This window comes from Hyla sarda, chromosome 9 (assembly GCF_029499605.1).
Source record: "Hyla sarda isolate aHylSar1 chromosome 9, aHylSar1.hap1, whole genome shotgun sequence".
NCBI classification, from domain to species: domain Eukaryota; kingdom Metazoa; phylum Chordata; class Amphibia; order Anura; family Hylidae; genus Hyla; species Hyla sarda.
This window is the reverse complement of record NC_079197.1, coordinates 37,704,309-37,720,976: the sequence shown is the minus strand read 5'-3', so window position 1 is coordinate 37,720,976 and position 16,668 is coordinate 37,704,309. Positions and strand designations below refer to the sequence as shown.

Here is a 16,668-nt window from a genome sequence, read left to right as displayed (position 1 = left end):
CTGGGTCGCCATAGTAAAGAACACTCTTTGGTAGCCCATCAGGCTCACAGAAGGGGGTCCTGCCTCTATGACATTTTATGCCAGGGGTTATCTTAGTAATACAATGTTTGCATGCATAATACCATTGATTTAGTAAACTATTTTCTATTTCACTAAGGTACAGACGCTCTGATTATTTCACTTTATTGTATCCACGGAGAGAACCTTGTAAGCAGGGTAATGTGAGTTTACACTTATCTGTAAAAAGCTTCTGAAGTGAAGAGGTGAATCTGTCACATCTGGAGGCATCTTCTAATAGCAATGTAGCTATCATTAAAGGAATACTCCTGGATAGGGACAGTTTTCAGCAACATTCACATTCTATACAAAAGAAACATTTGCTTACCTCCTGCTACTCCTCGACAACCAGTTGATTTAAAAAAAAAAAAAAAATATATATATATATATATATATATATATATATATATATATATATATATATGTTTTTCACAGGAGTACCCCTTTAAAGGGGTATTCCAGGGAAAAACTTTTTTTTATATACACTGGCTCAAGAAAGTTAAACAGATTTGTAAATTACTTCTACTAAAACATCTTAATCCTTCCAATAATTATCAGCTGCTGAAATTGAGTTGTTCTTTTCTGTCTGGCAACAGTGCTCTCTGCTGACATCTCTGCTAGTCTTGGGAACTGCACAGTAGAAGAGGCACCATTGCTATGGGGATTTGCTTCTACTCTGGACAGTTCCCGAGACAGGTGTCATCAGAGAGCACTTAGACAGAAAAGAACAACTCAACTTCAGCAGCTCATAAGTACTGAAAGGATTCATATTTTTTAATAGAAGTAATTTACAAATTTGTTTAACTTTCTGGAGCCAGTTGATAAAAAAAAGTATTTTCCTGGATAACCCCTTTAACCCCTTAAGGACACATGACGTACTGGAACGTCATGTGTCCACTCCCGATCTATAACGCGGGGCCACGGCGTGGCCCCGCGTCATAGCGGGTCGGGCCCGGCCTCTAACAACGGCCGGGACCCGTGGCTAATAGCGCGCGGCATTGATCGCTGTGCCGCGCGCTATTAACCCTTTAGACGCGGCGTTCAAAGTTGAACGCCGCGTCTAAAGTGAAACCGAAAGCATCCCGGCTAGCTCAGTGGGCTGTTCGGGATAGCCGCGGTGAAATCGCGGCATCCCGAACAGCTGACAGGACAGCGGGAGGGCCCCTACCTGCCTCCTCGCTGTCCGATCGCCGAATGACTGCTCAGTGCCTGAGATCCAGGCATGAGCAGTCATCCGGCAGAATCGTTGATCACTGGTTTCTTATGAGAAACCAGTGATCAACATAGAAGATCAGTGTGTGCAGTGTTATAGGTCCCTATGGGACCTATAACACTGCAAAAAAAAAGTGAAAAAAAAAAGTGAATAAAGATCATTTAACTCCTCCCCTATTAAAAGTTTGAATCACCCCCCTTTTCCAATAAAAAAAAAAACACAGTGTAAATAAAAATAAAAATAAACATATGTGGTATCACCGCGTGCGGAAATGTCCGAATTATAAAAATATATCATTAATTAAACCGCTCGGTCAATGGCGTGCGCGCAAAAAAATTCCAAAGTCCAAAATAGTGCATTTTTGGTCACTTTTTATATCATTTAAAAATGAATAAAAAGTGATCAATAAGTCCTATCAATGCAAAAATGGTACCGTTAAAAACTTCAGATCACGGCGCAAAAAATGAGCCCTCATACCGCCCCATACACGGAAAAATAAAAAAGTTATAGGGGTCAGAAGATGACAATTTTAAACGTATTTTCCTGCATGTAGTTATGATTTTTTCCAGAAGTCCGACAAAATCAAACCTATATAAGTAGGGTATCATTTTAATCGTATGGACCTACAGAATACATATCAGGTGTCATTTTTACCGAAAAATGTACTACGTAGAAACGGAAGCCCCCAAAAGTTACAAAACAGCGTTTTTTTTTTTCAATTTTGTCGCACAATGATTTTTTTTCCCGCTTCACCATAGATTTATGGCCAAAATGACTGACGTCATTACAAAGTAGAATTGGTGGCGCAAAAAATAAGCCATCATATGGATTTTTAGGTGTAAATTTGAAAGAGTTATGATTTTTTAAAGGCAAGGAGCAAAAAACGAAAATGCAAAAACGGAAAAACCTCCGGTCCTTAAGGGGTTAAGGTCGCCATGCACTCATTCCAAGAGCATCAGGTCAGCTCCATTACCTTCATAGATAAAGCAGAAGTTGCTCAATTTTATTTATTGTTTTCACAACAATAGAAATAAATCATTTAAAGTGCATTCCCATCTTTGCAATCCATTTACTGTTTAGATCTTAATTGATGATTGTCTCCAGTAATAGTTGCTATATACATTACATATTTATTAATAGTTGCTATATACATTACATACACGTTGGTTAAACAACCTGATACTTTTAAATGGGTACTCCGCCCCTAGACATCTTATCCCTTATCCAAAGGATAGGGGATAAGATGTCAGATCACCGGGGTCCCACTACTGGGGACCCCCCAGGATCTCGGCTGCGGCACCCTGCTAATATTACTGCACAGAGCAGAGTCGCTCCGTGCGTAATGACCAGCGATACAGAGGCCAGAACATCGTGACATCATGGCTCCGCCCCCTAAATGCAAGTCAATGAGAGGGGGCGTGATGGCCGTCATGCCCCCTCCCATAGACTTGCATTGAGGGGGCGGGCCGTTACATCATGAGGGGGCCTAACGATGCTCCGGCCCCTGTATTGCCAGTCATTATGCACGGAGCAAGTCTACTCTGTGCAGTAATGATAGTGGGGTGCCGCAGCCGAGATCCCGGGGGTCCCCAGCGGCGATCTGACATCTTATCCTCTATCCTTTGGATAGGGGATAAGATGTCTAGGGGAGGAGTACCCCTTTAAGTAATGAAAGTCAACAAATGGAAGGGAAGGAGCCACATTACATAGATTAAAATGATCCCTTTCTTGTACCATAAAACTACTACACCTCTAACCAACTGGGCCTAGAGAACTTGATGTACCCCATTTTTACATGACCTTCGGGTCAACTCCCCACAACATTGTTTGCTAACATTTTAGTGCTGATGGAGAGAAAATCCTGCTTAGATTTTTGCTACACGTTAAAAAGAATGGATGCAGCCAACCTTGGCTGGGGCCCCTCTCTTCAATAACCCCCTTAACAGCTACAAGGGTTGGCTCTTGGCCCTTCTCTTACTATATCTCTTTTCTGTCATGTCCAAAGTAAGTCATTCTGTTTTTATGTATCCCTCCAGTGCTTTGTTTTCTGGTTGTAAATCATATTTATGACATTTGGTAACAGTATAGGATACAGTCACATACAAGCCGAGGGAATGACAAAAAGTAACTAGCTGTATAGAAATTTGCTTGAGGCCACAAGACAAGAAACAAATATGATTTTTTCTAAGCAAGAAAGGACAAGCATAATTCTTTAAAAGGGTACTCCGGCGCCTAGACATCTTATCCCCTATCCAAAAGATAGGGGATAAGATGCCTGATCGCTCGTGGGGTCCCGCCGCTGGGGACCGCCATGATCTTGCACGCTGCACCCGTTTAAAATCAGTCCCCGGAGCATGTTCGCTCCGGGTCTGATTACTGTCGATCACAGGGCTGGAGCGTTGTGAGGTCCAGGCTCCGGCCCCTTCAATACAGCTGTCACGCCCCCTCCCAAAGGCTTGCATTGAGGGGGGCGGAGCATGACATCACACGGGGCGGAGCCTTGATGTCACAACGCCCCGTGATCGACAGTAATCAGAACCGGAGCGAACATGCTCCGGCGACAGATTTTAAACGGGGTGCGACATGCAAGATCACGGGGGTACCCATCAGCGGGACCCCCGTGATCAGGCATCTTATCCCCTATCCTTTGGATAGGGGATAAGATGTCTAAGCGCCGGAGTACCCCTTTAAATATGCTAATGCATGATTGTCCTATGTTTACACAGGTCTAAAGTGATTAAAAAAAAGAATTTCATATTTGACTCTAGAGATGAGTGAATCCGAAAACATTTTGATTTGCTGAAATCCAAATGTTTAGTGATTAGTTTTGAATTTGTTTCCCCTTGCCCCTGTACACTGAGGCCTTAAAGTGATGCTTTATAGATCTCAGATTCTTCTCACAACATTTCTGTCCCCAGTGCTCTGCAGCCGGCCCAGCCACTCAGCAAACTGTACAGGAGCAGGGGCCCTTGTCTTTGACAGGAGTCCCTGCTCCTGTGCATTCTTTGTATGAGCAACAAGGCAATAGATACAATTCTAAATCTGAATCGGGATCCAAAACATATCTTAATCATATCTGATTCATTGAATCAGACCTGAAACTAATCTTGAGAGATTTGCTCTTCTCTATTTGCCAAGTCTGGGCATATATTTACTTGAGTTTTTCTGCACCTGTCCCACTGATCTAAATAGAACTGACAGAAATCCTGGTGTGAATCCTGTAAGTTAAGAGGCTGATCACATTCTAAATCCTGAAGAACGATTGACTCTCATGGTATGCATTGTTTATGTCAGATTCGTAGCATTGTGCTATTTCCTGCATCAACAATACATCAGTCACCAAGTGTATGCTCAGTGGCCGACATTTATGATTGTCTTAATACTGTTTTTTTTTTTTTTTGTCTAGGAAAGGCGCAAAAAAGGTGCAAGCAGGGTTTATTTGCGCCTTTTTTGGCGCCTTTTGGTTTACACTTTTCTGCAGATTTTGAGTTGCAATCCACTGATTTTGGCAATACACATGATATGGGTGGGTTTTTGTCAGGTGTGCCTTTTTGTGAAAAGGTGCAAAAAAAGGCGCAAAGCCACTGAAAAGTCTCTAAAACTGCACCAGCCCAAACTTGGCTTAGCTTTTTGGTGTATGTGAAGAGACAAATTACAGAAAATGTGACCTGAACAAAATGTATCTAAGGCTCAGTGACCATTTAATAAATCTGTATCATATTGCATAGGATAGATAGATAGATAGATAGATAGATAGATAGATAGATAGATAGATATGAGATAGATAGATAGATATGAGATAGATAGATAGATAGATAGATATGAGATAGATAGATAGATAGATATGAGATAGATAGATAGATAGATATATATGAGATAGATAAATAAATAGATAGATATGAGATAGATAGATGGATATGAGATAGATAGATAGATATGAGATAGAAAATTTGCGTATGTGAAAATTAACATATGCAAAAATTAGCATAAGCGAAAATTTGCATATACCAGTCTCACACAGTAGTATAAGAGCCTTCTTTACACCACACAAGCTGGAAACAGAGGGGGATGATCACTGTGATGTGTACTGTGAAAGAAAAAAAAAAGAATATTCGTAATTACGAATATATAGTGCTATATTCGCGAGCAACACTACGAGTCAGTAGACTAAAGAATTTGCACTAAACACAATCTCTGAATAGCTAAATTAAATTCCTCTGTCTTTTCACACCACAACACAACACTTCAACTATATTAGAACCCTAATTTGGAAACACTCAAAGGTTAATATGCAAAACATTTTAATTACAAAGTAATTTGGCTAATATTATGAGTCAGAGATTGGAAAATATGTCGCTGTGAAGCTCAGTTAAGTCTTTGCCATCTGCCCTTTCTCTTTTCATTAGAAATTATCTGTAAGCCTCAAAGGGTATTATAGCCCCAAAAAAGTAAAAAATACTGTGTATTATAAGCCAAATGCCATTCCAGTTTCACCTATTGGAGGTAGCTACACTGTAAGTCAGTAAACATGTATGTGAGTATATAACTTGACCACCAATTCTATGATTGACCATGACTCCTCACGTATGCCCCTTATTAGTTAATTCCATAGCTAATAGACATCCACAAGACATCCACATCTTTTCAAAGTTAGATAAAAAGAAAAACTAGGAATACAATCTGCAAAAATTAATGTGTTAGAGGGGTACTCCGGTGGAAAACATTTTTTTTAAATCAACTGGTGCCAGAAAGTTAAACAGATTTGTAAATGACTTCTATTAAAATATTTACCCTTCCAGTACTTTTTAGCAGCTGTATTTTTAGCAGTGGAAATTATTTTCTTTTTTCATTTCTTTTTTGCCTTTTCCACAGTGCTCTCTTCTGACACCTGATGCCCATATCAGGAACTGCCCAGAGCAGGAGAAAATTTCCATTGCAAACCAATGCTGCTCTGGAACAGTTCCTGTGTCAGCAGAGAGTACCGTGGACAAGACAAAAAAGAAATTCAAAAAGAAAATAATTTCAGCTGTAGAATACAGCTGCTAAAAAATACTAGAAGGGTAAAGATTTTTTAATAGAAGTCATTTACAAATCTGCTTAACTTTCTGGCACCAGTTGATTAAAAAAAAATAATAATAATTTCCACCGGAGTACCCCTTTAATAATGTTTTCCATGCCGGACCCTCCAGTCAAGTCTCTAGAATGTCTTACCAGATATTTCAAGTCTCCTAATACTAACAGCATGAAAGTTGATATTTTCCTTAGCTCCTTATTAATGGGAGACGACATATGGTAAACACGTGGAACAATTAGACTGGTTAACCTAGCCGTGTGGGCTTAATGGCTTTACAAATTATATCTGACAACTTTCCAAAGAAAATAAATATTATCAGGGCTAATTGCAGAAATAGCTTATTACATAAATTGACATCTGAGTGTAATAGAAAAAATACGGATTTCTCAACATTTGCATTTTATTTTTATTTTGCAGTTTATAGTTAGCATTACTGTTGCAACTTCCTTAAATGTTTTCAAATCAACTGGTGCCAGAAAGTTAAACAGATTTGTAAATTACTTCTATTTCAAAATCTGAAGCCTTCCAGTACATATTAGCTGCTGTATACTACAGAGGAAGTTGTGTAGTTATTTTCAGTCTGACAACAGTGCTCTCTGCAGACACCTCTGTCCGTGTCAGTAACTGTCTAGATAAGCAAATCCCCATGGAAAATCTATCCTACTCTGTACAGTTCCTGACATGGACAGAGGTGTCAGCAGAGAGCACTGTGGTCAGACAGAAAATAAATTAAAAAAGAAAAGAACTTCCTTAAGATAAAAATGTTTAAATGGAAGTAATTTACAAATCTGTTTAAATTTCTGGTACCAGTTGATTTGAAAAAAAAAAAAGTTTCCCACTGGAGTTCCCTTTTAATCCTTTAATAACCGCCAATGCTCCTTTTTTACGGTAGTCATTAAGGGGCCTTAGGGTCTAGTCACACGCCGGAATTTCATCTTGTGGAATTCCCCCTCAAATTAAAGCCCATAGACTTCAATGGGATTCCACACTACCATTCACACTTCTGAATTTCCACTTGCAGAATTCTGCAAGCAGGATTTCAGATGTTTGAATGGGAGTGCGGAATCCCATTGAAACCTATGGGCTTTAATTTGAGGGGGAATTCCGCATGCGGCAATTTTGCCGCATACATGGACGCTTAGTCTCGCCCATTGTCTTTTACAGTGGAGCTAAGGTAGCGCAGTGTGGGTCTCCCGTGCTGGGAACACACAAGAAAGCTAAGCTCCCACACTAGCTACCAGGAATGGAAAACTTCAATTCTAGGTAGTTGAGCCTCTACGGCTGGGTTCACATATATCAGGTGTCCGGCATGGTTTCCCTTTGGTGTGCACCGGAGCGAACCTGATGCTAGAACTGATCCCATTTATTCGAATGGGACAGTTCACAATCATCCAGCGTCTCAATTTTAAAGCTGGATGGTTGAACGCGCCAGACGGCACCGGAGAGGGGAGCGCAGCTTGCTGCGTTTCCCTGTCCGGCATCTAGAAACAATAAACACTGGGTGCCATACAACTGAGGCACGTTGTCATCAGTTGTGGCATCAGTTGCATCAAGATTTAGGCTGAGTTCACCTATGCTGGATGCCGCACATACATGAACGCAGCTTTATATGCCATGGTCAAATCATATGTCGATAGAAAAATAAAATTTACAGCTCTTGGGAGGCATGGGGTCTGTGTTGTATTTGCATGGGGTTAATTGCTGTATAGGAATAAATATACAGTACCTACATAATCTTCAGCATAGAGTATCAAGGACAACTAAAAAGCGCATGTTGGCCCTAGGGTATCATAATGGGCCAGATGTTTTCGTAATCATTGGTTTGAGAAGAAAAAATCCTGTTTTTTGTATTCATATTGCCACGGTTCAACTAAACATGGTGGCCATGGCACTTGCTTAGATTAACATGGAGATGGGGAAAAAATAAAATATATATATTTTTTTTTTTTACTTTTTCTCGTTGTAACAGGAAGTAGCTTTGGGACCAGATGCCACCTCTTACAGATTACTAGACCTCAGTCCTTCTTCTCAGTATACAGTAAGACTACAGGCATTAAATGGAGATATCAAGAGCAAATTCATTCAAACTATATTTACAACAAGTAAGAATATTAGTGTTTGAAATTCCTTTTTTCCATTTTGTTGATGTTTTATGTTGTAATTGTTTACGGTCACAGCTGTTTTTGTGCTAACATAGTAATATAGTATCAAAGTTCGTAAGGTTAAAAAAGACAAGTGTCCATCAAGTTCAACCTATATCCCTACTGTGTCTCTATTGTGTACAGTCAGATCCAGAGAGAGGCAAAACTTTGAGGCTGATGCCAATTGCCACATACCAGGAAAAAATTCCTTCCCGACTCCAAATATGGCATCAAACTAAATCCCTGGATCAAGGTTCTTTCCCTATAAATCTAGTATCCATAACCTGTAATGTTATTACTCTCCAGAAATATATCCAGACACCTTTTGAACTCTTCTATTGAATTCACCATGACCACCTCTTCCGGAAGAGAGTTCTATAGTCTCACTGTTTTTACAGTAAAGAACCTTTCTGTGCTGGTCAATACTTTAGATACACTCCTGGGTATAAATAGGTCATGGGAGAGATCTCTGTACGGTCCCCTGATATATTTATACATAGTCATCAGGTCGTCCCTAAGCCTTCTTTTTTCTTAACTAAATAACCCTAATTTTGGGTACTGTAGTCCTTCCATTCCCTGAAGTACTCTGGTTGCTCATCTTTGAACCCTCTCCAGCTCTATTATGTCTTCCTTGTACACTGTTGCCCGGTATTGTGTACAATATTCCATGTGTGGTCTGACTAGTATGTGTAGAGTGGTACAAGTCCATAATACATCACCCACATAGTCAGTCCAATGGATTTCATAGGAATTTGCAAGAAAAACATTGTGGCACGCTCCATTTTATGGTGTATTCCTAAAGTATTTTCAATTGTTGCCACGTGCACAGCCCCCATTGCTATAATAGGTAATTGTAAGTAATATCGGGCAAATAAAATGAACTTACATCAGTTCTTATTACTGTAATAATCCAGTACTGCAGTACAAGCACAGTACACTACTGACTGTCCTATGCAGAGAATAAGGAGTGCAACAATACCTGCTTTTCAGCCATTCAATTTACAACTGACAACTACAGTAGTCCACTGTGCTTGCTGAGGAAAGTTGAGCAAACATGAAAAGACACAGCACTTAGCCGATAGCTTCTGTTCCTTTGTTTTAGCAATTGGTGGTGTCTCAACAGCCACACCCCAATGACCCAATCTTTTAATTAAAAATTTCAGAAGTTGAATACAAGTTCAGGTCCACTTTAAAGTTCCAGCTGCAACATTGGGACCTGTCCAGGGGGGGTGGGCTCTTGAAGTTAGGTACCGGGGGGTGGGCTCTTGAAGTTAGGTACCAGGGGGGTGGGCTCTTGAAGTTAGGTACCAGGGGGGTGGGCTCTTGAAGTTAGGTACCAGGGGGGTGGGCTCTTGAAGTTAGGTACCCAGAACTCTGTATGTTGAGGTATTTTAATAAAGAATACAGGTCTGGTACTATACTCTGGGATTTAAACGCACCTTGCTCATAGACTTCTGTTCAAGTCTGTAACTATGCTCCTCTACATAGGTGGTGCTCACCAGTAGCGTGCAACATTAAACATTTCAGTATAGAGATTAATACGACACTCACTGCTCTCTGACAAACATCAAGCTTTTATTACTTCAATGCAACAGCTTCACATGAAATGAGAATGAGGAGATTGGGACAAACAGGGGGGGGGGGGGACAGCCATTTTGTGCATGACCACGTTCTTACTATGACTTTCCCAACCCCTCTTCTAAGATAGGATTGACAGCCCTAGCGATTTCTTGGTAGAATACTTGCTCTGTCAATCATGGTTCAATAGAGGGACCAAAAACACTCAATATAGGGAACCCCTTGCATCTCATCAGAAGAACCCACCTGCTGTGGCAGAAACCAAGACATTAAACAATATCTTTCTTGGTCATGGAAGCTGCATGACCTATGTATAGGACTCTCTGGCTCAAAGCTGCTGACAGATTCCCTTTCATCAGTTTATTTTTTGGGCATTGTTTTATAGAAAAATATCCATCCTATCAGATTCTCTCTGCTGAACATTCCATGTTGTATTTAGTTTTTTCACCTTAAGTAGAGCGCTTGCCTAAGGCAACCAAAAAGATTCCGACTTTCATATTTCAGAGGCCCTTTGAAGAATGAATGTAATAACCTACCTTGCTTTTCCTTAGCATCAGATTTGATTAATCTCCCCAGTAGGTCTGGCAGAGTTGGTACAACTTGAAGCACAGACAATATCATAACCAAGAGACAATACCTATCCACTGTACGAAGGTTTTACTAATTGAGAATGCTTGAAAACAGAACAGTTTGACATCATTTTTACACCCCTTTGCCCCCCATGGTGGTTCCTTATGATATTGCCCTGTTTGTACCTTCTCATTGGCATATCCAGGCGTGAGCTAAGTCTTCTGATGATCTGTTTGATTCTGAGATATCAGTCAGGAGAATCGTAATGCATTTTCAGTATAAAGGAAGACAAAGCCGATCGATATAATAAGCACAGCTGAAACATTTGCAGCAACACTTTAAAAGCATACGAAAAAAAATAGAAGTCATTCTGACAGAAACATAGTACAAGTGTGTTCCGGCTCCCACCTCTTTAAATGTCAAGGCTGCATTAAAAGCTTTCTACGTCCCCTCCAAGCAGAAAATTAAATGTTATTTCTACAGGAAAATGCATACTTCAATGACAGTGGTGATTTACCAATCATTTGCAGGTAGACTCTATTATACGACACTTTCTGAAATGCATAGTTAATAGGACTTACTTGACTATATATCTTCTTGTATTGGGGAGACTGAATCGGTTTGGCACATCGGGTCATTGTCTTGTAAATGGCTAAGTACATGACTAGCTAAAATATATACAATGTACTATAAGTTTGTACAGCCTGACCTAAAGGTGACCTAAAGGTCTCAAGTTATTGAATGGAAAGTCATTCATATTTGAAAAGAAACATGTGCTTGGAAGGACTCGCGTACAGTGAGCGAAGCCAGACCAGTAAGTGCTGGAAGCGAGGGACACACTACAAAGAGTTGAAGAGGAGACAAAGAATTTGTTTTGGGCTACTTACCTCACATTGGCTAGCTTTCAAGTGAACAGGATGTGCTCCCAGTGCTGGGGCTTCGTTGCACTGAAATCTAAAACAGACACATTTTTTAGTTAATCCTGAAAGGGAAAAACCTAAGATTTAAAGCCATAGGAAAAGAATATTGGCTAAAGGCAAAATCTGGGACTGACACATAGGGATGTTATGTAAGTAGCACAATGAAATAAGGAGGGATTATTTATTCCCTATAGCACATTATTATTATTGGCTTCCCTGACTTTGTGGTTTACGAACAGAAGCTGCAGCCTCTTTATTCTTCCTGTTCCTAAACCCCAAGCTTAACAGTTGTCTTATTTATAGAAACATCGAATCTGCCATGTTAGAATTGGAATCCATTTTCTGCTTTCCCATCACATTTATATTAGATTTTCAGAGACTTTGAATGAGATGTCTGTGCCGGAGAACAGAGAGGATTTATGTGCTATATTATGATCAAGATGCCTTATCCTTACTCATGCGAGCCTTTGGAGAGAAATGTATTTTTATTGTAAATACACATGGGATAGGAGTTATTGAATATGGATTTTTTAGCGGGTCAGTTGAGACAGGGTTGAACTTAGTAGAGCAAAAAAAATGTATTGGGCTTCATGGATGAAAACTGATGGAGCATCCCAGATTCTCATAGCAAAGAGATTTTAGCTGTCATGTTTCAAGTGATCTGGTTGTGTGCAATGGGCAGCTACAGTACTCCAATTCTTACTTGTATGCATTTTTATGCATGGGGCCCGTCATACATACCAATAAATATCTTGCAACCAGCAGGCAGTGAATTACATGATGTAGAAACTATAGGCCTTTGGGCCTCTAGTTAAAGAAGCCTCAGTAAAAACTGCTTTTCTGGCTTCTGGAAATCACATTGTTTCCCTGTATCTGAAACAGAGCTATGCTTTATCTATATACTGTAGATACAGTTGTGGAAATTTATCAGAACCTGTCCAGAGGAAATGTTGTTGACTTTCCCATAGCAACCCTACTGTCCAGAGTAGGAGAAAATCCCCATAGCAAACATATGCTGCTCTGGACAGTTCCTAAAATGGACAGAGATGTCAGCAGAGAGCACTGTGCTCGTGATATCAGCATAGATCACTGTGTTCCATAAAGAAAATAATTTCCTCTGTAGTATTCAGCAGCTAATAAGTACTGGAAGGATTAAGATTTTTTAATAGAAGCAATTTACAAATCTGTTTAACTTTCTGGCACCAGTTGATTTAAGACAAAAAAAAAAAAAAAATGTTCCACCGGAGTACCCCATTAACTGGGACGGGGGCCTAGAAGTGGAATCCAGATGGTTCTCATCAGTTTCCTGCAAGCCTACTGTTAAAATAACAACCAGGTAGCCAAACTAGAGCAAAGCTGTGGTTTTTCATCCCTGTTACAAATAGAAAACATTCAGTATATCCACAGCACCCTCCGTTGCTTTTTTTGGCACCATCTCTGTCTCCTCCACCTAATGGTGTCTACTGTGGCCGACGGCCCCGTCTAAAGATCAGGCACTGGTTGCTGAAAAAGTTTGAATGCTACCCTTGAGGAACTCATTCTACATTTTGCTCTTAGACCTACACCGATCTTGTGATTCTTCACTGTCGGTCCTGTATGGTGGTGTTATCGGCCAATTGGCTGTTAAGGGAACTCCATTGACTTAAATGGAGCTGTGCTGCAATTCACCAGCACAGCTGGTGGCTGGGAACACCACTGTGTGGAGAAAGTCTACAAAAATTTGGAGACTCATTTATTGTAAGCAACTTCATGAACCCTGATGATGTGTTCATCTGGTATATCAGAATATGAAACAACAACAACAATGTTGGATCTCCAAGTGACCGAAGTTACTAATCCATTTTTTTTTCTTCATTTTTTCTGTTTAGCTGGGCTTCTATATCCATTACCAAGAGATTGCTCTCAGGCTATTCTAAATGGAGAGTCGGAATCAGGAATGTATACAATTTATGCAAACGGTGACCAGTCACAACCTATGGAAGTATTTTGTGACATGGAGGTGGATGGAGGTGGATGGATTGTAAGTACCATATATCACAGAATTCTCCTGTACACCAACAAAGCCACTTATGTTACATGATCCACATACAGTTGCCTTGCAATATCTGTTTAAGGTCAAATAACTAGTTATGTTTCCCTTATTGAAAGACAAGTAATGCTTAAAGAGGCTTTGCCTGATACTGTAGCTCTGTGCAGCTTATTCCCATCTGCTTGAAAATGCCCCTTCAACCAGCTGATTTGTGGGGGTTCTAGAAGTTGCACAAAAGAAAGTCATTAATGACATAGTCTCAGAACAAATCCTTTACATATTTTGCCATCTCAAACTATAGAATATGCCCTAAATACAGTATCTGATAGATATGAGTCTAGAATCTGTAGAATAAAGGCCCTTCTTGCCCTGTCCAGCCAAGTTGCAATAGCTGGTGTTGGCCTGTTTCACCTTATGTCTGTAATTCCCATGGAAGTAAATATAAGTTGCAAAAATTAGGTAGTCATTTCTTTCTTCACTCCTTCCCTTCTCCCTCCATTGCCTTCTTTCTTCCTTCTTTCATTCATTCATTCATTCATTCATTCATTCTTTCCTTGCTTCCCTTCTACCTTCCCTTCTACATTCCATCTTTCTTTCTTTCTTTCTCTCCTTCTTTCTTTCTCGTTCTTCCTTTCTTTTTCTTTCTTTCTTCCTTCCTTCCTTCCTTTCTTCCCTTCCTCCTTCATTCTATTCTACCTTCCTTCACTTTTACCTTCCTTCCTTCCTGCCTTCCTTTGCTTTTACCTTCCTTCCCTTTTACCTTCCTTCATTCCTGCCTTCCATTCTTCCTTTGCTTTTACCTTCCTTCCATTTTCTTTCCTTCCATTCTATCTTTCTTTGTTCCTTCCATGTCTATTCTTCTGTATAGGAACATTTTCTGAAATGATTCTCAGGCTTAAAACCCCAACACACTGTTAGAGGAATGTGACTCTTTTGAAATACAGATGAATAGCTAACAGTGATCAACACGCAGGTCATTTTACACATAATGAATTCTTGTTGATCAGTACACAACCTGTCTATATTCTTCATTCTGGAGGCCAATTATTGCCTAATGTTTGGCTTAGATAGACACATCTGCAGATCTCATCTAACCATTATAAATGGCAGAAGTCCACAAACACAAAAATATATTGTAAATTATTCATGCAATTCAACTCCATAGCACTCTGTTGGACTGTGCTTGCAGAAATTGGAATCCTCTTCCACAATATAATTAAATAGATCTTTGTACACCTTAAAACGTATCCGCATAAAAGTAACTTTTTTTTTTAATGTACAGCATCTACATGTAACATTTCGGTCCAAGTTAAAGGACCTTCATCAGACGCTAAGAGACAAATTGTATTTTTTTAAAAATTAAGAAAATTGACCATTGTAAAAAAAAAATTGCCCCATAATAGACAAAGGTAGCGCATGGAAAAATTGATAAAGTTATAGTAAAGAATCCATATAAGTTTCCTATCATATAAAAGGTATATGGTGTCTGCTGTATAAAATAAGGATACAATGCATACACCATAGGATGCCAGAGGAACACATAAACAAATCAATAGCATATGGTGTAAAAAGGTAAATAAATACAGTAGTAAACATTTAATAGACCACAATAAAGGCTGACAAAGAACCATGTATAGGTAAAAGAAATATGAATAGAAAATGGACACTTGTAATAGAGGGGCCGTGGACTAGTACAACATAAGTGCCTATAGAAATAATGGACAAGAATATCATTGTATGTCAAGTATGGAATTATGGCCATGATTGCCTTTATAATGCATAAGATAGTATTGTTTAAATAATATGACCTAAAGTAGGTAAGGGTCATGTTGCTGATGAAGCATATATATCTATATATATATATATATATATATAGCATGTTGTAAATGAGATCACTATAGCATATATGGCACATGACTGTGTCCATGGGGTGTCCTTGGGGTCCATCTGACAATGAATGTGACCCCTTTAAAATCAGAAGAATAGCCAACACTGACCAACACATAGGTTAGACTTTCTCGTTGATCAGTACACAACCTGTCTATTTTCTTCATTCTGGAGGCCAATTCTTGCCTAACAATTGGCTTAAATGGACACATCTGCAGATCTCATCTAACCATTAAATGGCTAAAGTGCAAAAACTTAAAACTGAAAAATATATTGTCCATTATTCACTATAGTCTCCAAGTAAACGTCAATGAAACATATTTATGAAAAGAAAAACAGGATACTGAAACCGTAACATAGATTCCAGAATAATACTCCCAGTTACCTAACTGAGGGATGGAGGCGCAGACTTATGTGATGTATATTCTGCTGATTATTCCCAGAAGTTAGACACCCACTGATTATAGCCTATCCCACGGACAGACCACTAAAGTTTTAATACTAGACTTCATTTTATTTCCTACTTATTAAACAATGTATATCTTTTTTGGAGACGCTACAAGATTATATTTGAAAGCAAAATCTTAGATTGTTCTAACTTTTTTTTCTAAGATAATAAAAAAATAATAATAAAAGCGCTTAATACAGCAAAACTAATATATAACCATTACATATATACAGATATGTTCTCTAATTCACTCGGTAGAGTGTTGCAACACCTGTTGTAAATACAAGAGGCATTATGAACATTAGAAAAATGTAGAAAATTTTTACAGCACTAAAATGCCCAGATCACATGTCAAACTAAGCCTATGGGAAGCATTTTATGCATGCCTGTCCTGAAAGGTAGTAAAACCAGAGTGTAACATTTCGGCATCCCGTCAGATGAAACAGCATCTGCAAAGTGCATTAAGACACTTCTTTGCTAGTATAGAATAATATGCCAAAAAATTCTATATATCCAATCTATCAAATTTATTATAGAAACATACTGTAGAAACATATAGAAACATATATATTATAGAGTACATTATCTTTGTTGTAAAATCTTGTGTTGATCCAGAATGGTATGCAGCTGGGGAACTAAGAAAGTAAGAAAAACTTCAAAGAATGACAAACTATCACTAACCCGGCCAGATTAGTGTTTACCCCTGGGCAGCTATGTTTTTAACTGATTCCAGGTGACTATTCGTGACAAT

The 16,668-nt window shown here is 39.2% G+C and overlaps 1 protein-coding gene across 2 annotated transcripts in view; it reads left to right on the top strand.

The window, feature by feature from the left end:
* TNC (tenascin C) overlaps positions 1-16,668 on the top strand; it is a 112,660-nt gene that overhangs the window by 81,355 nt on the left and 14,637 nt on the right. For both annotated transcript variants that reach the window (XM_056541209.1, XM_056541210.1), the window contains 2 exons: positions 8,314-8,446; positions 13,422-13,573. In XM_056541209.1, the coding sequence (XP_056397184.1) occupies positions 8,314-8,446; positions 13,422-13,573 (285 nt within the window). The remainder of the gene's footprint in view (positions 1-8,313; positions 8,447-13,421; positions 13,574-16,668) is intronic.